The sequence below is a fragment of the Gorilla gorilla genome, chromosome 2 (assembly GCF_029281585.2).
Source record: "Gorilla gorilla gorilla isolate KB3781 chromosome 2, NHGRI_mGorGor1-v2.1_pri, whole genome shotgun sequence".
NCBI classification, from domain to species: domain Eukaryota; kingdom Metazoa; phylum Chordata; class Mammalia; order Primates; family Hominidae; genus Gorilla; species Gorilla gorilla.
In genome coordinates, this window is record NC_086017.1 from 57,591,470 (window position 1) to 57,615,876 (window position 24,407).

Below are 24,407 nucleotides of genomic sequence, written 5' to 3' on the forward strand. Positions count from 1 at the left end.
TAGCTGGGCATGGTGGCAGGGGCCTGTAATCCCAGCTACTTGAGTGGCTGAGGCAGAAATGCTTGAACCTGGGAGGTGGAGGTTGCAGCGAGCGGAGACCACACCACTGCACTTTAGGCCTGGGCAACAAGAGTGAAACTCCGTCTCAAAAAATTAAAAAATAAAAATAAAAAATAAAAACGAAAAAAGTACTTGAGTAGGTATTTCTCCAAAGATGATATACAAATGACCAATAAGCATATGAAAAGATACTCAATGTCACTAATCATCAAGACAATGAAAATCAAAACAATGATATATCAGCTTTTTATCTGTTAGGATGACCATTATAACAAAACAGAAAATAACAAGTGTTAACAAAAATACAGAGAAACTGGAACCATTGTGCACCGTTGGTGAGTATGTAAAATGATGCAGCAGCTATGAAAGGGTCCTCAAAACAATTAAAAACAGTATTACCATACGATCTAGCAATTCCACTTCTGGATATATGCCCAAAAGAAAGTAGGATGAAAGTAGGATGCTGAAGAGATACTTGCACACCCATGTTCATTAGAGCAGTATTCACAATAGCCAAAATGCAAAAGCAACCTAAATGTCCATCTATGTATGAATACATAAAAAATGGTATACAAACATAATGGAATACAGGCACATGCTATGACATGAATGAACAATAAGGACACTGTACCAAGTAAAATAGGCCAGTCACAATAATACAAATACTAAATGATTCCACTTATATTAGGTATCTAGAGTAGTCGAACTCTTAGAAAGCAGAATGGTAGTCAAAAGCAGTAGCACAAACTTGTCCAACCCAAGACCCATGGGCTACGTGCAGCCAAGGATGGCTTTGAATGTAGCCCAACACAAATTCATAAGTTTTCTTAGAACATTATGGTTTTTATGGGTGTGTTTTAAGTTCATCCACTATTGCTGGCATTACTGTATTTTATGTGTGGCCCAAAACAATTATTATTCTTCCAATGTGGCCCAGGGAAGCCAAGACTGGACATCCCTGTGCTAGGGGAAAGAGAAAAAGAGATGTTTAACGGGTACAGAGTATCAGTTCTGCCAGATGAAAAAGTTCTAAAGATCTCTTGCACGTGACCGTGCACAGTGGCTCACGCCTGTAATCCCAAAACACTGGGAGGCTAAGTGAGGCAGGAGGATCACTTGAGCCCAGGAGTTTGAAACCAGCCTTGGCAACATATCTCTACAAAAATTGTTTTTAAATTAGCCACATGTGGTGTTGTGCACCACCAGTCCCAGCTACTTGGGAAGCTGGGGTGGGAGGACAAGGCTACATGGAGCCATGATCGCACCACTGCACTCCAGCCTAGGTAACAGAAAAAGACTGTCTCCACACACACACACAAAAAAAATCTATTGCACGACAAGATGTTTATACTTAACACTACTATACTGTATATGTAAAAATGATTAAGATAAATGTTATGTGTTTTTTACAATAAAAAAGGAATACCATATCAAACAGATTCACCTTGAAAATATTATGCTAAATGAAAAGAATGAGACATAAGAGATCGTATGTCATTATGCTTTCATTTCTACAAAATGTCCTGAACAAATATATCTATACAGCAAGAGAGTAGACTGCTGGTTGTCAAGGACTAACATGGGAGAAGGGAAAGTGACTGCTAACAGGTATGGGTTTATTTTTAAAGTGATGAAAACATTTTGAAATTAACAGTGATGGCTGCACAACTGTAAATATACTAAAAAATTTTCAATTGTGCACTTTATTATTATTTTATATATATATATATATATATATATATTTTTGGAGATGGAGTCTCACTCTGTTGTACAGGCTGGAGCGCAGTGATGCCATCTTGGCTCACTGCAACCTCCGCCTCCTGGGTTTGAGCAATTCTCCCACCTCAGCCTCCCAAGTAGCTGGAATGACAGGGGCCTGCCACCATGCCCAGCTATTTTATTGTGTTTTTAGTAGAGACGGGGTTTCACCATGTTGGCCAGGCTGGTCTCAAAATCCTGGCCTCAGGTGATCCGCCTGCCTCAGCATCCCAAAGTGCTGGGATTATAGGCATGAGCCATCGGGCCCAGCCCAACTGTGCATTTTAAAATGGTGAATTTTGCTAGGCGCAGTGACTCATGCCCGTAATCCCAACACTTTGGGAGGCTGGGTCGGGTGAATCAGCTGAGGTCAGGAGTTCAAGACAAGCCTGGCCAACATGGTGAAACCCCGTCTCTACTAAAAATACAAAAATTAGCTGGGTGTCGTGGTGGATGCCTGTAATCCCAGCTACTCAGGAGGCTGAGGCAGGAGAATCGCTTTAACCTGGGAGGCGGAAGCTGCAGTGAGCCAAGATCACGCCACTGCACTCCAGCCTGGGTAGAAGAGTGAGAGAGACTCTGTCTCAAAAAAAAAAAAAAAAAAAAAGGTGAACTTTATGGTATGTGGATTATATCTCAATTAGCCTGTTATTAAAAAATAATAAACAACATTACTTGGGAGGCTGAGGTGGGAGGACTGCTTGACACCAGGAGTTCAACACCAGCCTAGGAAATATAGTGAGACACCCATCTCTAATATATTTAATAATGATGTAAAATAATTAAAAAAATAAAAATAAAGAGAGAACATGGCCCAGTCAGGAAGCTGAAAGGCAACCAATATGTATGGATATAGAAAACAAACAGGAAAACAGTGGAAACAACAATTTAGCTCTACATGGTGGAACGCTTTTAAAGAGTTTAACTCTATTTGGATTGCTTCATCATTATTATTGTTATTGCCAATGCTTTATTCTATTAATTAGTGTTTTGTTTGCTTTCTGTTAAGACGGTAAACATAAAATTTACCATTTTAACCATTTTATAAGTAAGCAGTTCAGTACTGTTAGGTACACCCAGTGTTGCATGTCCAATCTCCAGATCTCTCTGCACATTATGAAACTAAAACCCTACACCCAATGAACAGCAACTCCCTGATGGAGCATTAGCCAGGCTTAAAAAGGAAATTCTAGCACATGCTGTAACATGAATAAACTTTGAAGACATTACACTAAGCAAAACAAATTAATCATAAAAACACAAATTCTGTATGATTTCATCTAAGGTAGTCAAATTCTTAGTCTCTGATAACAACCATGTTACACTCAGTATCAATGAATTTCACTACTTCGAGTACTTCATAAAATTGGAATCATATGGTATTTCTCCATGTTATTAGCATGTGTTAAAATTTCCTTCTTTTTTCAAGGCTGAATAATATTCCACTGTGTGGGGCCAGGAGTGGTGACTCACGCCTCTAATCCCAGCACTTTGGGAGGCTGAGGCGTTTGGATCACCTGAGGTCAGGAGTTTGAGACAAGCCTGTCCAACATGGTGAAACCCTGTCTCTGCTAAAAATACAAAAAAAATTAGCTGGGTGTGGTGGTGCACTCCTGTAGTCCCAGCTACTCGGGAGGCTGAGGCAGGAGAATCGCTTGAACCCAGGAGGCGGAGGCTGCAGTGCGCCAAGATGACGCCACTACACTCCATTCTGGGTGACACAGCCAAGACTCCGTCTTAAAACAAAAAAACTGGCCGGGCACGGTGGCTAACGCCTATAATCCCAGCACTTTGGGAGGCCGAGGCAGGTGGATCATGAGATCAGGAGTTCGAGACCAACCTGGCCAAGACGGTGAAACCCCATCTCTACTAAAAATACAAAAATTAGCTGGGCATGATGGTGGGCACCTGTAATCCCAGCTACTTAGGAGGCTGAGGCAGGAGAGATCACTCGAACCCAGGAGGCGGAGGTTGCAGTGAGCCGAGATCACAGGACTGCACTCTAGCCTGGGTGACAGAGCAAAGACTCCATCTAAAAAAAAATAATTGTACTGTGTGTACATACCACAATTTGTTTATCCATTCACCTAATTATTTTAACCTAGGTTTTGGCTATTTTCCTCTTTTACCAATAGGTATCTTTTTTTTTTTTTTTAGGTAAGACAGAGTTTCGCTCTTCTTGCCCGGGCTAGAGCGCAGTGGTGCAATCTCAGCTCACTGCAACCTCCACCTCCCAGGTTCAAGCGATTCTCCTGCCTCAGCCTCCCGAGTAGCTAGGATTACAGATACCTGCCACCACTCTTGGTTAAATTTCGCCATGTTGGTCAGGCTGGTCTCAAACTCCTGACCTCAGGTGATCCACCCGCCTTGGCCTCCCAGAGTGCTGGGATTACAGGCCTGAGCCACAGCGCCAGGCCTTGTTTTTTAAGACATGAGATTTCACTATGTTGCCCAGGTTGGAGTGCAATGGCTACGCAAAGGCACAATTATCACATGCCACAGTCTCAAACTCCTGACCTCAAGTGATCCTCCCACCTCAGCCTCCAGAGGAGCTGGAATACAGGCACATATCACCACACCTGGATTTAACCACCTTATTAGTCCCTTTTTTTTTTTTTTGAGATGGAGTCTCCTGTCGCCCAGGCTGGAGTGCAGTGGCAAGATCCTGACTCACTGCACCCTCCACATCCCAGGTTCAAGCGATTCTCCTGCCTCAGCCTCCCAAGTAGCTGGGGTTACAAATGGGTGCCAGCACACCCGGCTAATTTTTGGTATTTTTAGTAGAGATGGGGTTTCACCATTTTGGTCAGGCTGATCTCAAACTCCTGGCCTCAAGTGATCCACCCACCTCGGCCTTCCAAACTGCTGGGATTACAGGCGTGAGACACCAGGTCCAGCCCTCATTAGTCTAAGAACCACCTGACATTGCTGAATATCTCACTAATGTGTACTTTCTACATCATTAATTTTTGCTTTTATTATTTCCTTTTTCGTTAGGTTTAATTTGGTGTTGTTTTTCTAATTTCTTGAGAAAGATGTTTGGACCACTGATTTCTAACCTTTCTCCTTTCCTAATATAAAGAAATAAATGTTCCTCTAGGCACAGCTTCTACTACATCTTTTAAAAGTTAATGTTGGCTGGGCGCAGTGGCTCACACCTGTAAACCCAGCACTTTGGGAGGCCAAGGTGGGCAGATCGCGAGGTCAAGAGATTAAAACCACCATCCTGGCCAACATGGTGAAACTCTGTCTCTACTAAAAATACAAATATTAGAGCTGGGCATGGTGGTGGGCGCCTATATTCCCAGCTACTCAGGAGGCTGAGTCAGGAGAATCTCTTGAACCCGGGAGGTGGAGGTGGCAGTGAGCTGAGATCGCACCACTGCACTCCAGCCTGGGCGACAGACTCCATCTTCAAAACAAAACAAAAACAAATAAAAAGCTGGTTATTCTGTTTAAGTCTTTGAGGGTATGACATAAAATCCATTTGGTACGATATATGAGCTTATCTGTTCACAACGCAAAACTAACTTACCATCGTCTTGTGAGGAAGAACATGGGTAAATGTGGTGGGAAGCTTTTGACTTCTCATCCGTAAATGTTCCCTGGAAAGCAAATGAACAAAAACCACAAAAATAAAGCACATGGCAATGAACTACGAGATCCCAGATACAAATTCCATACAAATTCTAAAAGCATGGTTTTACTTATAGACTTTATATAAAAAAGACTTGCTTCTTTTTAGTCAAATAAAAAAAGTGATTAACAACAATAAACCAAAAAATTGTCCACACTGTTTAGACTGCTGTATAGAAAAGTAATTCAAGCACCTATTAGCTAGTTCTCTACAGATCTCTCTCTCTGGGTATCCATATCAGTAATATGGGTACTACTAATTCTTTTTTTTCCTGAAATGGAGTCTTGCTCTGTCACCCAGGCTATAGTGTGGCAGCACAATCTTGGCTCACTGCAACCTCCTCCGTCTCCTGGGTTCAAACGATTCTCCTGCCTCAGCCTCCTGAGTAGCTGGGATTACAGGCACCCACCAGCACGCCTGGCTAATTTTTCTATTTTTAGTAGAGATGGGGTTTCACCATGTTGGTCAGGCTGGTCTTGAACTCACCTTAGGTGAGCTGCCTGCCTCGGCCTTCCAAAGTTCTGGGATTAAAGGTGTGAGCCACTGTGTTCAGTCAGGTACTATTACTTCTTAAAATTACTTCCAAAGTCATCACAAATTATCATTACTTCAAGTGAATCAATGCCATTCCTGGCCTTGAGCCATAAGCTAGGACTATGTGCAAGCATAACACAGATATATCGTCAAGTTCAGTTTCAGACCACCGTAACAAAGCATTACAAAATTAGTTGCACAAATTTAGTTTCCTGATGCATATAAAAGTTACATTTATGGCCAGGTGTGGTGGCTCATGCCTGTAATCCTAGCAATTTGGGAGCCAGGTGGATCATTTGAGGTCAGGAGTTCGAGACCAGCGTGGCCAACACGGTGAAACCCCATCTCTACTAAAAATATAAAAATTAGCTGGGCGTGGTGGCACACATCTGTAATCTCAGCTATTCCGGAGGCTGAGGCAGAAGAATCACTGGAGCCCAGGAGGCAGAGTTTGCAGTGAGCCGAGATGGCACCACTAGCTTGGGGGACAGAGTGAGACTCCGTCTCAAAAAAATAAAAAATAAAAAATAAGTTACATTTAGGCCAGGTGCAGCTGCTCACACCTGTAATCCCAGCACTTTGGAAGGCTGAGGTGAAAGGATCACTTGAGCCTAGGAGTTCAAGACTAGTCTGGGCAACACAGTGAGACCTTGTCTCAAATTAAAAAAGAAATTAGCCCGGCACTTTTGTGCCTGTAGTCCCAGCTACTCAGGAGGTGAGGTGGGAGGATCATTTGAGCCCAAGAGTTCAAGGTTGCAGTGAACTATGAGTATGCCAGTGTACGTTAGCCTGGGCAATACAGTGAGAGAGACCCTGTCTCTCAAAACAAAAATCAAAAGTTAAGTTTACACAGTTTTAGAAAACAGTGTACATACCTTAATTTAAAAATATTTTATTGCTAGAAAATGCTAACAATAGCGGCTGGGTCCAGTGGCTCACGCCTGTAATCCCAGCACTTTGGGAGGTCAAGGTGGGTGGATCACCTGAGGTCAGAAGTTCGAGACCAGCCTAGCCAACATGGTGAAACGCGTGTCTATTAAAAATACAAAAATTAGCCAAGTGTGGTGGCAGACGCCCATAATCCCAGCCACTCAGGAGACTGAGGCAGGAGAATCCCCTGAACCCCAGAGGCAGAGGCCACAGTGAGCCGAGATCGCGCCATTGCACTCCAGCCTGGACAACAAGAGCAAAATGCCATCTCAAAAAAAAAAAAAAATGCCAACAATCATCTGAGACTTAAGCAAATCGGTCTTCTTGCTGCTGGAGGACACTGCCTCAATGATGCTGGCAGCTGACTGATCAGGGTGTTGGTTGTTGAAGGTTAAGGTGGCTGTGGCAATTTCTTAAGATAAGTCAATGGTAAAAGTTTGTCACATTGATTGACTCCTTTCACAAATGATTTCTCTGTAGCATGAGATGCTGACAGCATTTTACACACAGCAGAATTTCTTTCAAAACCCTGCTGCTTGCTTTATCAACTAAATATATGTAATATTTAAAATCCTTTGTTCTCATTTCAACAATGTTAACAGCGACTGTGCCAGGAGTAGATTCCATGTCAAGAAAGCACTTTGTTCATCCGTAAGAAACAACTCTTCCATCTGTTCAAGTTCTGTCATGAGATCGCGGCAATTCAGTCACATGTCCCAGCTTCACTTCAAATTCTAGTTCTCTTATTTGAACCACGTCTGTAGTTACTTCCTCTACTAAAGTCTTTAACCCCTCAAAGTCAACCATGAGGGTCACAATCCACGTCTTCCAAACTTCTGTTACTGTTGATATTTTGACCTCTGATGAATCGCATGTGTTCTTAGTGGCATCTAGAATGATGAATCTGTTCCAGAAGATTTTCAATTTACTTTGCCCAGATCCATCATAAGAACCACTAACTATAGCAGCTCTATCTTTACAAAATGTATTTCTTAAATAACAAGACTTGAAAGTCGAAATACTCCTTAAAACATGGCTGCAGAATGGAAGTTGTGTTACTATGCATGGAAATAACATTAATTTCCTTGTACATCTGCAACAGAGTGACTAGGTGACTGTCAATGAGCAGTAATATTTCAAAAGAAATTGTTTTTCCTGAGCAGTAGGTCTCTACAGTGGGCTTAAAGTATTCAGTAAACCATACTGTAAACAGATGTGCTGTCATCTAGGCTTTGCTGTTTTGTTATGGAGCACAGGCAAAATAGATGTAGCATAATCTGTAAGGCCTTATGATTGTCAGAATGGCAAACGACCATTGGCTTCAACTTACAGTCACCAACTGCATTAAGCCCCAAAATAGCCTGGCTGAAGCTTTTAAGCCAGGCATTGACTTCTCTAACTATGACAGTCCTAAATAGCATCTTATTTTAATAGAAGACTATTTCATTTACATTGAACATCTGTTGTTTGGTGTAACCAGCTTCACCAATTATCTTTACTAAATCTTCTGGATAACTTGCTGCAGCTTCTACATTAGCACTTGCTGCTTCAACTTGCATTTTTATGTTCTGAAAACAGCTTCTTTCCTCAAACCTCATTAGGCAACCTCTGCTGGCTTCAAACATTCCTTCTGCAGCTTCCTCACCTCTCTCAGCCTTCACAGAATTGAAGAGAGTTAGGCCTTTGTTCTGGATTAGAATTTAGCTTAAGGAAATGTTGGGCTGCTTTGATCTCCTAACCAGACCACTGAAACTTTCTCAGTATCAGCAATAAGCATGTTTTGCATCCTATCATTTGCATGTTCACTACAGTCCCACTTTTAATTTCCCTCAAAAACTTTTCCTTTGCACCAAAAACCTGGCTGTTTGACTTAAGAAGCCAAGTTCTCAGCTTATCTTGGCTTTTGTCATGCCTTCCTCACTAAACTAAATCACTACTAGCTTTTGATTTAAAGTGAGAGATAAGCAACTCTTCCTTTGACTTGACCAGCTAGAGGCCATTGTAGGGTTATTAATTGGCCTAATTTTAATACTTGTGGGTCTCAGGGAATAGGCAGGCTAGACGAGAGGTAGAGAGATAGAGAAGTGGCCAGTCAGTGAAGAAGTCAGAACACATACATTTATCAATTAACTTCACCATCTTCTATGGGTGTTGTGCTAAACCAAAGCAATTAAAATAATATCAAATAGCGCCTATCACAGATCACTATAACATGTATAATAATACTAAAAAAGTAAGCCAGGCGCAGTGGCTCACACCTGTAATCCCAGCACTTTGGGAGGCCGAGGGGTGTGGATCACGAGGTCAGGAGTTCAAGACCAGCCTGGCCAACACAGTGAAACCCCGTCTCTACTAAAAATACAAAAATTAGCCAGACGTGGTGGCAGGTGCCTGTAATCCCAGCTACTCAGGAGGCTGAGGCAGAGAACTGCTTAAAACCGGGAGGTGGAGGATGCAGTGAGCTGAGATCACACCATTGCGCTCCAGCCTGGGCGACAGAGAAAGACTTCATCTCAAAAAAAAAACAAATAAACAAGCAAAAAACTAAAAAAGTTTGAAATACTGTGAGAATTACCAAAATGTGATACACAGACATAATGTAAGCACATGCTGTTGGGAAAATGGCACCAACAGACTTGCTTGACACAGTTTCCACAAACCTTCCATTTAAAAACAGGAGCAGGGCGGCTGGGGGGTGGTGCTGCAGGGCGGGTTCCGCGGCTCATGCCTGCAATCCCAGCACTTTGGGAGGCCGAGGCAGCAGGGGGAATCTCTTGAGGCCAGGAGCTTGAGACGAGCCTAGGGAAGACCCTGTCTCTTCAAAAATAAAAATAAAATAGCCAGGGGCAGTGGAGCACATCTGTTGTTAAAAAAAGAACAACAAGAGGGCCGGGCAAGGTGGCTCATGACTGTAATCTCAGCACTTTGGGCAGATCATGAAGTCAGGAATTCAAGACCAGCCTTTCCAATATGGTGAAACCCCGTCTCTACTAAAAAATAAAAAATTAGCAGCGCAAGGGCCGGGTGCGGTGGCTCACGCCTGTAATCCCAGCACTTTGGGAGGCCGAGGCGGGCGGATCACAAGGTCAAGAGATCGAAACCCCGTCTCTACTAAAAATACAAAAAAATTAGCAAGGCGTGGTGGTGGGCGCCTGTAGTCCCAGCTACTCGGGAGGCTGAGGCAAGAGAATGGTGTGAACCCAGGAGGCAGAGCTTGCAGTGAGCCAAGATCACGCCATGGCACTCCAGCCTGGGTGACACAGCGAGACTCTGTCTCAAGAAAAAAAAAAAAACTATATATACACGTATATATATACACACATATGTGCGTGTATATACATATATACAAGCACATATATACATGTATATACACATATATGTACGTGTGTGTCTATACATATGTATATATACATATATGTATACACATATGTATATACAGACACACACACACGTATGTAATAGCTAAATATTCAGCATAAACTGTAGGCAATATATAAAATGTTTCCAGTATGACCCGGTGACAAAAAGAGTAGGTAATTTCAGCTTCAAGGCAAGAAACAGCAGGTTAATTTGTTCTACTTCTGCCCTGGTAACATTCCACATATACTTTAAACTGCATTTGACAATCAATCCAATAAAAAGACATTCCAAAAGAGAGAAGTTTAAGGAATCTGTTCAAAGCCATGATACTAGTGAAAAAAGGAACTGGACTTCAGATTGCCCAATATGATAAAATAATTATATTACCTTACACTTTGAGAGAGATGTCATATATAAGAGGAAGAATGTACTCAATCTATAATTGTACGCAGTATTAGAAACATTAACTTTCAGAACATGCAAGATATTTTACTAAATGCTAAAACATAATACAATTGGTAATCTCTTTTGCAGCAGGAAAAAAAGACATTTCATGAGGCTTCTCAACCAATTCTAAGGATCCATAAAACTCAGTCACATAAAGAATGTTTCAGAAAATTATATTCTACATAAGTCTCCTCAGCTAGCTTACTATGTGATGGGCTTAATTACAGTTTAGTCACATGTAATCATAAACTTACATGTAGTAAATACCCAAAGTCTCAGCCTAAAATGAAGTCAGAAGAAGAAGGCTAAGATGTCAGAACACAGTACTAGTACATGTGTATCAAGACAAAGCAAGCTTGAGGGGGCAGAATTTTTCTGAGACGGAGTCTCGCTCTGTCACCAGGAGCACAGTGGCGCCATCTCAGCTCACTGCAACCTCCACTTCCTGGGTTCGAGTGATTCTCCTGACTCAGCCTCCCCAGTAGCTGGGACTACAGTGGTGTGCCACCATCCCCAGCTAATTTTATATTTTTAGTAGAGACAGAGTTTCACCATGTTGGCCAGGATGGTCTCGATCTCTTGACCTCATGATCCGCCCGCCTTGGCCTCTCAAAGTGCTGGGATTACAGGCATGAGCCACCACGCCCGGCCTTCAATTGTTTTTTTAAAATCATATATGTAACAGAATACATAAGATGGGGGATTAGGGAAGACAGGATTACTTGAAAGTAATATTTCATTTCTTCTTACCAACAATTATGTTACCAACTCTATTTGACTTTACAATCTCTGTGATACAGGGTTCTGTGATATATAATACACTGGTTTCCTTAGGTCTATGTAAGCACACTTTACAATAAGACTAATGACTCCATAGCAATGACTTTATTAAATGCTACTCTAGGCTAAAAGCTAAAGATGAGGGGAGAGAAAAAAACACTGGTACTTTAAGAACTCAAAAAGAGGCCAGGTATCGTGGCTCACACCTATAATCAATCCTAATACTTTGGGAGGGCGAGGCTGGAGGATGACTTGAAGCCAGGAATTCAAGACCAGCCTGGGAACATAGTGAGAAACCATTGTGGCCGGGCACAGTGGCTCATGCCTGTAATCCCAGCACTTTGGGAGGCTGAGGTGGGGAGATCACTTGAGGTCAGGAGTTCGAGACCAGGCTCACCAACATGGCAAAACCCCACCTCTACGAAAAATACAATTAGCCGGGTGTGGTGGCACACACCAGTAGTCCCAGCAATTTCGGAGGCTGAGGCACGAGAATCACTTGAACCTCGGAGGCAGAGGATGCAATGAACCGGGACTGCACCACTGCACTCCAGCCTGGGCGACAGCGCGAGACTCTCTCAACAACAGCAACAACAAAACCGGAAGATCTCTTGAGCCCGGGAGTCCAAAGCTACAGTAAGCAAGGATGCTAGGATAGTGCCATTGCACTCCAGCCTGGGCAACAAAGTGACACCTCATCTCTAAAAAGAAAAAAAAAAACTCAAGAAAAAAATTTCTTTTGATGCAAATATATCAAAAAATCCAAAACATTACTATGGTTGTCATTTATTAGAGGCTTACAACTACAAAATGAAGTGATCGTGTCTATTATTATCTGAAGTGATTGTGTCTATTACCTGATGTCGTTTGATGATATCTTTCAATTTGTTAGCCAACTTCAGATCAATGTCTGGAATGAGGTAGATGTTGGGTCTGGTCAAACAATTGTTCTGAGGATGAAAAGAACAGACTTTCAAATTCTCTTAGTTTTGAAATAATATCATATTATTTATGCAATATACAAACCACCCCCAGATAACCTTTTCTGCCACAAAAAATATTGAGAAGCATGACCTAAAGAAATTCAGCAACTTTTTCATTAAGATACCATACCAGATTGCCAGATTAATCTTCCTCCCCAATTTTACCCAAATTTACTTTAATGGTCTAATGTAGTGTTTTTAGCTACGGAAGGGATTACAGTTAATCTTAAAAATAGCAATGGCAAGTGGCTCACGCCTGTAATCCCAGCACTTTGGGAGGCCGAGATGGGCGGATGATGAGGTCAGGAGATCAAGACCATCCTGGCTAACACGGTGAAACCCTGTCTCTACTAAAAATACCAAAAAATTAGCCAGGCGTGGTGGTGGGCGCCTGTAGTCCCAGCTACTCGGGAGGCTGAGGCAGGAGAATGGCGTGAACCCGGGAGGTTGGAGCTTGCAGTGAGCCGAGATCACACCACTGAACTCCAGCCTGGGTGACAGAGTGAGACTCCATCTCAAAAAATAAATATATAAAATCAAATAAAAAAATAAAAAAAAATAAAAAATAGCAATGGCAAAACATGTATGTTAACTCCCCAAATCATGAAGAAAACTCTCACCCAACAAACAAAACATATCCAATTGTTTCCCTAGCTAAGAATCTGTGGGACAAACAACTTTCACATATTAAGTTAACAATAATATCTAACTGAATTTTTGCCAGCTACCTCTCCCCAGGAAGGTTAATTTAGTGATCACCATAAATTATCAAACAATAAACATATTAGGAAACACAAATAAGGACATTAAGCATTCTCTTTTCCAGGTTATAATACATTTAGAGAAATAATATGTATATTTATGGTACAACCATGGAACAAATCCAAAGAAAATATTCAATCAAGTGAACAGTAGGATGGAAGAGTGCTTATACTAAATAAAATGAAGGCAGGCCGGACTCTGTGGTTCATGCCTGTAATCCCAGAACTTTGGGAGGCCAAGCAAGCAAATCGCTTGAATTCATGAATTTGAGGCCAGCCTGGCCAACATGGCAAAACCCCATTTCTACAAAAGATATAAAAAAATTAGCCAGGTGTGATGGTGTGTGCCTGTAGTCCCAGCTACAGGGGAAGCTGAGGTGGGAGGATCACTTGAGCCCGAGAGTTCAAAGCTGCAGTGAGCCTAGCTCTGACTGCACCACTGCACTCCAGTCTGCGTGACAGAGTGAGACCCTGTCTCAAAGAAAATAAAAATAAAATAAAATAAAGACAACTCAAACAATACATTAGGTAAAATTAATGAAGAAAATTACCATAAATTATCTCACCATAAATTTTAATACTCTTAAAGACAAGATTAATCATAGCTCTAATCCCCAAACACCCATAAAAATAATAAAACAATACCTTTCAGAACATTTTCTTCCTTTGTTCTTTTGGCAATCCAATGAAGCCAATCTGTGGTTTTTTTTTTGTTTTTTTGAGAGCCAATCTTTTTTTTGTTTTTGTTTTTTTGAGACGGAGTCTCGCTCTGTTGCCCAGGCTGGAGTGCAGGGGCGCAATCTCGGCTCACTGCAAGCTCCGCCTCCCAGGTTCACACCATTCTCTTGCCTCAGCCACCAGAGTAGCTGGGACTACGGGTACCCGGAACCACGTGCGGCTAATTTTTTTGTTTTTTTTTTTTTTAAGTAGAGACGGGGTTTCACCGTGTTAGCCAGGATGGTCTCGATCTCCTGACCTCGTGATCTGCCTTGCCTCGGCCTCCCAAAGTGCTGGGATTACAGGCGTGAGCCACCGTGCCTGGCCAGCCAATCTTAAAACTGAAAATATATTAAAGGTAAACTTTTTAAATAACCTAAGTTTCCAAGTTACCTGCACCAATGTTTTTTCAATGTTCATAAACATTTCCACATTACGATCCATTCGAGATGGGTTCTGTAGGTCAAACCTTCGCCTAAAAAAAAAGAAAAACCCTAGTTAATTTGTCTCCCAGCTTAAACACAAATGAAAACTTGGTTTTAGAATTCGATGCAAATGAGTTAGAAAGATTTGAAAATTAAAATAACTCTACAAAATGTGTGAGATATTCTCTCAGTAACATAAGAATACATAGTATCAACACCCTTATAAAAGAGATATTAAGATCCACCTCAGTGAAAATGAAGTATCAATTCCATGACATATCTATCTAATTTTCCTTAAATCTAAGACATCTTACATCTTATAGAAAAGTAGTCCACAGATCCAGGCTGAGCGCAGTGGCTGACGCCTGTAATCCCAGCACTTTGGGAGGCCGAGGCGGGTGGATCAAGAGATCAGGAGTTCAAGACCAGCCTGGCCAAAGTGGTGAAACCCCATCTCTACTAAAAATACAAAAATCAGCTGGGCATGGTGGTGCACACCTGTAATCCCAGCTACTCAGGAGGCTGAGGCAGGAGAATCACTTGAACCTGAGAGGCGGAGGTTGCAGTGAGCCGGGATCACGCCACTGTACTCTAGCCTGGTGACAGAGCAAGACTCCGTCTCAAAAAAAAAAAAAATCACTTGTTCAAATTCAGCAGTATCTGTGTTCTCTTAGATAAAGGAAAGCATCTTGGGTATTTAATTCTAATACAGCTGTAAGACTTGTGATTTAAACAGACAAGTTTTCTCCAAATAAAATTTTTAACTGGCCACAGTAGCAGTCAAGAGCAGAGATTATCCCTTAATCTGAAATCACTTGACAGCTGGGGGTATCCCAAACCCACAAGTATGAATAACAAGTACTGTTTTCCTAAATGTGGTAACATTGATCTATTTACCTTTACTTGAAACTCTTCTCCAATGTCTCTTTACATTAAGTTCCCAAGCATGTCATCTCCATTTAGTAAAATCTTTACAAAGTCTAATGCCTGTTTCTCCTTACTTTTTATTCAATACCTACTTTGTTTTTGCTCTGTTTTAATTCTTTTAACACTAACATCCAGGAGAGGAGTACAGCTTAGTGACTGAAAGTAAGGATTGTGGAAAACTACATTAGTCTTGAGCAATTTGTTAACCCAAGGATCCACTGCTTCATAAATATAACAGCCTACTGTGGGCTTTTGTGAAGGTTAAATGAGGTATATATTAGAACAGCGCTTAAGTTTAATATAAAGTAACTGATCAATAAATGTTAGCTACAGTTATAATTTTTGTTTTTTGGGGCAGAGTCTCACTGTGTCACCTAGGCTGGAATGCTCTGGTGCAGTAAGAGCTCCCTGTAACCTTGAACTCCTGGGCTCAGGGGATACTCCCACCTCAACCTCAGCCTTGAGTAGCTGGGTCCATAGGCACCAGCCATCACACTCAGGTAACTGTTCTTTATTTTTATTTTTGTAAAGCCAAAGGTCTCACTATGTTGGTCCAGACTGGTCTCAAATTCCTGAGCTCAAGCAATCCTCCCACCTCAGCCTCCCAAAGTGCTGACATTACAGGGGTGAGCCAACACGCCTGGTCCAGTTATAATTTTCTTAATCATTACCAGGTACTACCTAGCATTAGGCAGTCTGAGTCCAGAGCTCATACTTTTAACTCACATGTCATGCTATTTTATTCTGGAGATGTTCCCCACACTTCCAATCTTTCTTTTTAAACTCTATAGCCTTTCCAGGTTACCCACTACCCACTCAATGGGCCTGACACTATCACTTCCAGAATCAGTCCCCAAGTCACTTGCTCTATAAAGCTAAGCCTATCTCCTTTCATGTTGTTGTTGTTTTAAATGGAGTCCCACTCTATTGCCCAGGCTGGAGTGCAGTGGTGTGATCTCGATTCACCACAACCTCCGCTTCCTGGATTCAAGCGATTCTCCTACCTCAGCCTCCTGATTAGCTGGGATTACAGGTGTGCTCCACGACACCCAGGTATTTAATAAGTAGAGACAGGGTTTCACCATGTTGGCCAGGCTGGACTCGAACTCCTGACCTCAGGTGATCGCACGCCTCAGTCTCTCAAAGAGCTGGGATTACAGATTACAGATGTGAGCCACCACGCCCAGCCATCTTTTTTTTTTTTTTTTTTTTTTTTTTTAAAGACAGACTCTCGCCCTGTCGTCCAGACTGGAGTGCAATGGGGTGATCTCAGCTTACTGCAACCTCCGCCTTCTGGGTTCAAGCGATTCTCCTGCCTCAGCCTCCCGGGTAGCTGGGATTACAGGCGTGCACCACCACACCCTGCTAATCTTTTGTATCTTTAGTAGAGACGGGGTTTCATCATATTGGCCAGGCTGATCTCAAACTCCTGACCTCGAGATCCGCCCACCTCGGCCTCCCAAAGCGCTGTGATTACAGGTGTGAGCCACTATGCCTGGCCCACACCCGGCTAATTTTTTTATTTTTAGTAGAAATGGAGTTTCACCATGTGGGCCAGGCAGGTCTTGAACTCCTGACCTCGTGATCCACCCACCTCAGCCTCCCAAAGTGCTGGGATTATAGGCATGAGCCAGTGCGCTGGCCTTTCATGTTCTTAATACATCCTGTGCACAATGCTGATACAGCCCCATCAAAGAACTATCTTGTTAGTGAGACATCTCATTAGATACCTTGAGGACAATGGCCAGGTTTTCAAAACTTTTCCTTTACAGCCCTACTGGCTAGAAGAATGTGCAGCTTTACAGAGCAAACTATAAACTGCACTCCAGCCTGGGCGACAGAGGGAGACTCTGACTCAAAAAAAAAAAAAAACCTACAATCTAATTTTCAAAATTAGAATATTGTGACTTTGTAAAGTTGTAATGAAATGACTCTAGGCAGTGAACATCAATGTCTGCCCATTACACACATAAACAACCAGATATTGTACACCTCCAGATAGAAGAATAAAACATTATCTATGATTATTATTGTTGCCAAAAAAAATAAGGAGCCAAATCAGACTAAGCTTCTACCACCAGTTTACAAGAAATTTAGAAGACCATGTTAAATGATAAACTGGAGGCATAAAAGCAAAATCTAATAAAACATGGACAATCCTACGAGACAACTGTTTCAGTAGAGCGGGAGGTACTTGTGAGGAAAAGAGACAGAAGAGATAGAAAACTTTAACTTTTTCGAAGAGAGTTAGTCATATCAACCAAAGGCAATGTCTGCACTGCACCTTGTTTGAATATTAATTCAAATAAGATATAAAAATCATTTATGAGATAAGGGAAATTTGAACACTCAATGATTTAATATTAAAAATTATTGCTAATTTTCATATCTGTAATAATGGTAGTGTTATTATACTTTCTAAAATCCTATTTGAGAAATAAATACATGGCAAAATATCTAAACTTGACCCTTAAACAACATAGGCAGGAAATGAGGTCTATTCATATGTGGATTTTCTTCTACCTCTACCATCCAAGAAAGCAAGAACAGCCTTTCTCTTTTCTCTTACTCCAACTACTCAACGTGAAGACAAGGATGAGTATCTTTACGATACACTTCCATTTAATGAATAACAAATATATTTTCCTTTCCTTATTCTTCAATTCTTCACCCCTCATTCTTCATACTTGTATACCTGTTTTCAGAGCTCTAATTGCCTCCAGGATATCTATTTATTTTACTATTATTTTAAAAAATAGAGATGGGGTCTTGCTATGTTGCCCAGGTTAGTCTTGAACTCCTGGACTTGAGTGATTCTTCTGCCTCAACCTCCCAAAGTGCTGGGATTATAGGTGTGACTTACCACACCTGGCACCACTACGATGTTTGCCACCCTTTTGGGGTATGGCATACTAGACCATCCTGTGGGGATGGTCTCCAGGGTATTATAGCTTGCTGTCATCATACAAAGCTCCTTATTTGAGGCCAGCTTTTGTCACTTCCCCACAAAACTGTTTGGTTCTATTGTTGTCTTGCCTTTGGCTCAGTGCATTTTTGTTTTTCCTTTTAGAAGTTTGCTTCTGATGCCCTTTTACAGGCATAAGCCACCACACCAGCCTAATGATTATAGTTCTAATTTGCATTCCTCTTTCGGGTTGAAGCTTGAACATCTTTCTGTATTATTAGAAAGCAAAACTTAATATAAACATTCTCAAGATAGGGTTCCAGCCTGCTGGGTGACAGAGCAAGACTCCGTCTCAAAAAAGAAAAAAAAAAAAACAACATGTAACAATCTCTTTAGAACTGTAGGAAAAAATAAACAACGTCCTAATCTCTGGGCATGTGGGCACTAACAGTCAATTCTCTATTACTTAATTGAACTTGGTATTTAATCAGTCCTTTGGGAGATCCGTTTGGATTTCCATGAATAGGTCAAACTTGTTATCCTTCAGTTACATATAACTATACTTCAACTCTATACAAAGTTTTATCCTTCAGGAGAAAAACCATAAATAAGACACTCATTGATTTTGCCTATTTAGAAACATCCAGAAAGATCAAACTTAACATTTCAATTCTGTAATCTCTCTTTCTGTTTTTGACACAGGGTCTCTGTCACCCAGGCTGGAGTGCAGTGGTGCAATCTTGGTTCACTGCAGCCTCTACATCCTGAACTCAAGTGATCCTCCCACCTCAGCATCCCGAGTAGCTGGGACTATAGGCATGCACCACCACACCCAGCTAATTTTCCTATTTTTTGTAGAGGCTGAGTTTTCCCACATTGCCTGGGCTGGGTTCAAACTCCTGGGCTCAAGCAATCCGCTGACCTCAGCCTCCCAAAGTGCTGGGATTACAGGCATGAGCCACCACAGCTGGCCAATTCTGTAATATTCATCTGTACAGTCTCTTCACAAATATGCTAGTAATTACCAGGTATTCCCATTCAACCTCATATGCATGACATTAGAGCTTCGTGTCATTAGAGACTAAAACAAAGACTACTGAGAAGTCAGTAAGAAAGCAGAACCACAATGAAATAAGAAGAAAATAGTGCTTGCCATAATAACAAAACCAGCAAACTTTGGACCTAAAGCCAGAAATGCAACCTAGACTGTGAGGTTCAATTAAAGAACACAGACAAAGTTCTGAGAGGCATGTTAGGCATGGGGCAAGAATGACAGGTCAGTATTCAGATATCCAAACAGAGTGGGAAGTTACTAAAATATGCACTCACTTCAAGTGCGCGAGGCACAAGAGATGAGAGAAGGTGCACACTGAAACTGGATACATAACTATACCTGAAAGGAAATAATTCTGGCACAATCTGCATAAAAGACTTGGAAAAATTCTTATTCCTGACAATGCTAACCCTATCCTTTACGTCTTTTTTAGTCCCACTTTTAATTTTAAGAAAACCGTATTACATATATCTTTCTTTTTATTTGAGACAAGCCACTGCACCCGGCCTGTATTACACGTATCTTTCTAAACTACTGCAAGTGATTTCAGATAAAAATATTTCACTGTGGCCGGGCACAGTGACTCATGCCTGTAATCCCAGCACTTTGGGAGGCCGAGTCTGGCGGGTCACTTGAGGTCAGGAGTTCAAGACCAGCCTGGCCAACATGGGGAAACCTGGTCTCTACTAAAAATACAAAAATTAGCCATGTGTGGTGGCAGGCACCTGTAATCCCAGCTACTCAGGAGGGTGAGGCAGGAGAATTGCTTGAACCTGGGAGGTAGAGGTTGCAGTGAGCCGAGATTACACCACTGCACTCCGGCCTGGGTGACAGAGCGAGACTATGTCTCAAAAAAAAAAAAAAAAAAAAAATTTCATTGTGCAGAAACTACAGACACAAAGCAAGTTCCACAATATGTGACCTAGGAAAAATCATATCACTTTGGTATTCTATCCTCAAGTGTCCAGGTTAGGACTTGCGATAAAAGCTAAACAAGAACCAAGGACAGAAAAGAGTTCCAACTGGGAACCCAGAGTTAACAGTAGGGTACAAACCATCTCTACAAGTACAGAGACATGCCGTTGCTCCTAGATAGGGAATACCATCGTGAGAGGTCCAACATCAGAGCTAGACACAGAACTGGAAAACAGAGAGCCACCTCTGATAACAAAAACAAACAAGTCTCATGCTATTTTAGTCAATATCTTTTTTTTTTGGAGACAGCCCAGGCAGGAGTGCAGTGGTGCAATCTCAGCTCACTGCAACCTCCGTCTCCCGGGTTCAAGCAATTCTCCTGTCTCAGCCTCCTGAGTACCTGGGATTACAAGTGCCTGCCACCAAGTCTGGCTAATTTTTTTTGTATTTTTAGTAGAGACAGGGTTTCGCCATGATGGCCAGTCTGGACTCGAACTCCTGACCTCAAGTGATCCAAATCAATATCTATTAAACACCATCCATATATAAAAAGTTTCAGTAAATACACATGTAAGTTTGTATCTCCTACTATTTACTATATAAATAATTTATTTAATTACACACTTGTCCTTATTGTTGATCTAAATATTTATTTGCACTTCCCAACCATAAAGTATTGGGTTAGCTTAACTTTTAAAGTAAAATATATAAATTACATGTGTATTCTCCTGGAAAGATGCTAAGGTTGTAACTGTGCACAGCTAACTCAACTGAAAATACCAAACAATTTCAGGACAATATATTCCACTCCCCCAACCCTACCCTGTGAACTATGTCCCTGACAACCCCACAGCTCAGGACATCACTAGTCCCAGTAACTGATGGAAACTCCAGAGTTCAAGAGAAAAAAAAGAAATAGTACCAAGAGAGACAGCTAGAAAAGGGGAAAAGACTGAAGGGAGCAAAATGGCAGGAATATCTGCAGGGATTCTCAATCTATCTCCAACACTGACCTAGGCAAAGATTTGTATTTCTCCTTTTATCACTGTCCTGAGGATAGCAAAATGGAATACTCTTGAAGGCCTAGATAACTTGATCTCTTAAAACTGCTATCTGGCCAGGCACGGTGGCTCACACCTGTAATCCTAACACCTTGGAAGGTCAAGGCAGGTAGATCGCCTAAGGTCAGGAGTTCGAGACCAGCCTGGCCAACATGGTGAAACCCCATCTCTACTAAAAATGCAAAAATTAGCTGGGCACGTGGTGGCAGGTGCCTGTAATCCCAGTTACTCAGGAGGCTGAGGCAGGAGAATCACTGGAAGGTTGCAGTGAGCTGAGATCGAGATCGCGCCACTTCACTCCAGCCTGGGCGAAAAAGCGCAACTAAGTCTCAAAAAAACAAAACAAACAAACAAAAATACTATCTATCCACTTCAAATATAATGTATGAGTTCATTATACACACGCATTTCATGGCAAGCCTACCTTCTAATTTGCTAACAATGTACACCTGTTACTATAAAACTCAAATATAAGAAATCACTTCCCTAATACTTGGTTGTGGCTGGGTGCGGTGGCTCACGCCTGTAATCCCAGCACTTTGGGAGGCTGAGATGGGTGGAGTGCTTGAGGCCAGGAGTTTGAGAGCAGCCTGACCAACATGACAAAACCCTATTTCTACTAAAAATAGAAAAATTAGCCAGGCATGGTGGTGCACGCCTACAGTCCCAGCTACTCAGGAGGCTGGGGCATGAGAATTGCTTGAATCTGAGGCGCGGGATGCAGTGACCTGAGATTGCACCACTGCACTTCTAGCCTTGCCAACAGCCTTGGTTGGTCCTATTTTTAAGACCCTGTCTCAAAAATAAATAAATACGTGGTTGCTTGATATTTTTCTTGGATGTAGAAACAAGGTAAATTAGGGCTCTTGGTAAAACACATTAATCATAATGTGCTTACAGGATTTTCTAACACAAGGAAACAGGACTTAAAAGTAAATAACTTAAGATCAAAACATGCAAACAAATACAAAAACTTACCATCCCTGTTCATTTTTATACTTGTAAGCAGCCCCAAGAATGTGACATAAGGTGCCTCCAGCTTTGAAATCCATGAAACACTTTGCCTAAAAATGATACAAATTACACATGAGAAAAATAAAGCTTCTGACAAAATTACTCATGTCTGAATTCTAAGTTTTATAAATTCAAATATATAAACAAATACTAATTAAACAACCTCCTTAAACATCTTCTTGAATAAACTGAGGAATCAATACATTTTTCTAAAAGTAGATTAGGCTGGGTATGGTGGCTCATGCCTGTAATCCCAACACTCTGGGAGCGTAAAACAGGAGGATCACTTAAGCCCATGAGTTCAAGACCAGTCTGGGCAACACAGGGAGATCCAGTCTCTAGAAAAAAATTTAAAAATTAGCTGTGCATTGTGGCACACACCTGCAATCCTATCCAGGAGGCTGGGGTGGGAGGATCACTTCAGCCTGAGAGGTTGAGCCTGCGGTGAGCCCTGATAGCCCTACTGCACTCTAGCCTGGATGACAGAGTGAGATGCTGTCTCAAGAAAAATCAAATGAAATAAACTGAACTGAAACTACTTTCTTGTAGCCAGTACAGTGGCTCACATCTATAGTCGCAGCTACTTGGGAGGCTGAGATGAAAGAATCACTTGAACACAGAAATTCAAAACCAGCCTGGACGATATAGCAAGACCCCATACCCCTCCCCAAAAGAATTCCTTTTAAATTCCATAAACATATTATAATTTGAGTAAATAGTCTGTCAAAAGAAAGATTTTAAAAAGCTAAATATAGGACAGGAGCAGTGGCTCACATCAGTAATTTTTTTTTTTTTTTTTTTTTTGAGATAGAGTTTTGCTTTTGTTGCCCAGGCTGGAGTGCAATGGTGCTATCTCGGCTCACTGCAACCTACGCCCCCCAGGTTCAAGTGATTCTCCTGCCTCAGCCTCCTAAGTAGCTGGGATTATAGGCATGCATGACCACGCCCGGCTAATTTTGCATTTTTAGTAGAGACAGGGTTTCTCTATGTTGGCCAGGCTGGTCTCGAACTCCCAACCTCAGGTGATCTACCCACCTCAACCTCCCAAAGTGCTGTGATTACAGGCACGAGCCATCGCGCCTGGCTACACACCAGTAATTCTAACATTTTGAGACACCAAGGTGAAAGAATCACTTGAGGCCAGGAGTCTGAGACCAGCTTGGGCAACACAGTGAGATCCTACCTCTACAAAAAATTTAAAAATTAGGCCAGGTGCAGGAGTGGCTCACACCTGTAATCCCAGCATTTGGCAGGCCGAAGCGGGCAGATGGCTTGAGCACAGGAGTTCAAGACCAGCCTGGGCAACATAGTGAAACCCCGTCTCAACAAAAAATGCAAAAGAAATTAGCCAGGCATGGGGGGAGTGTGCCTGTAGCCCCAGCTACTGGGAGGCTGAGGTAGGAGGATGGCTTGAACCTGGGAGGCAAAGGTTGCAGTGAGCTGAGACCATGCCACTATACTCTAGCCTGGGCAATAAAACCAGAATTTGTCTCAAAAAAATATAAATATAAATATAAATATAAATGTAAATATAAAAATTAGCCAGGCATGGTGGCACATGCCTGTAGTCCCACCTACTCAGGAGGCTGAGGTAGGAGGATTGCATGAGCATGGGAGTCAAGCTGTAGTGAACTGTGATGGTGACAAATCCAGCCTGGGTGACAGAGCATGACCTTATCTCAAAAAACAAATTTTTTTTATAAAAAAGATAAATCAAAATGGTTCCAAAGAAAATGTCTGTAACCCCAGTACTCTGGTTGAGAAAGAAGGCAGGGAGGAAGGGAGGACTGCTTGAAGCCAAGAGTTTGAGGCCAGCTTGGGCAAGGAAGTGAAACTTTGTCACAAAGAAACAAAAGAAAAAAGAAAAAAAGAAATATAAGGATAGTGGACTTCTTCCCCTTATAAATTCTTGACTATAAATATACAAAAATTAGGCCAGGCGTGGTGGCTCATGCCTGTAATCCCAGCACTTTGGAAGGCCAAAGCGGGTGGATCATGTGAGGTGAGGAGTTTGCCACCAGCATGGCCAACATGGTGAAGCCCCATCTCTACTAAAAATACAAAAATTAGCCAGGCATGGTGGCGGGCGCATGTAATCCCAGCTACTCGGGAGGCTGAGGCAGGAGAATCGCTTGAACC

The 24,407-nt window shown here is 41.9% G+C and overlaps 1 protein-coding gene across 1 annotated transcript in view; it reads right to left on the reverse strand.

Moving 5' to 3' along the window:
- SMARCC1 (SWI/SNF related BAF chromatin remodeling complex subunit C1) overlaps window positions 1-24,407 on the reverse strand; it is a 197,583-nt gene that overhangs the window by 138,674 nt on the left and 34,502 nt on the right. Inside the window, exons 3-6 of the mRNA XM_031009168.3 lie at window positions 22,233-22,318; window positions 14,361-14,442; window positions 12,364-12,456; window positions 5,354-5,423 (exon numbers count right to left, since the gene is read on the reverse strand). Of these exons, the coding sequence (XP_030865028.1) occupies window positions 5,354-5,423; window positions 12,364-12,456; window positions 14,361-14,442; window positions 22,233-22,318 (331 nt within the window). The remainder of the gene's footprint in view (window positions 1-5,353; window positions 5,424-12,363; window positions 12,457-14,360; window positions 14,443-22,232; window positions 22,319-24,407) is intronic.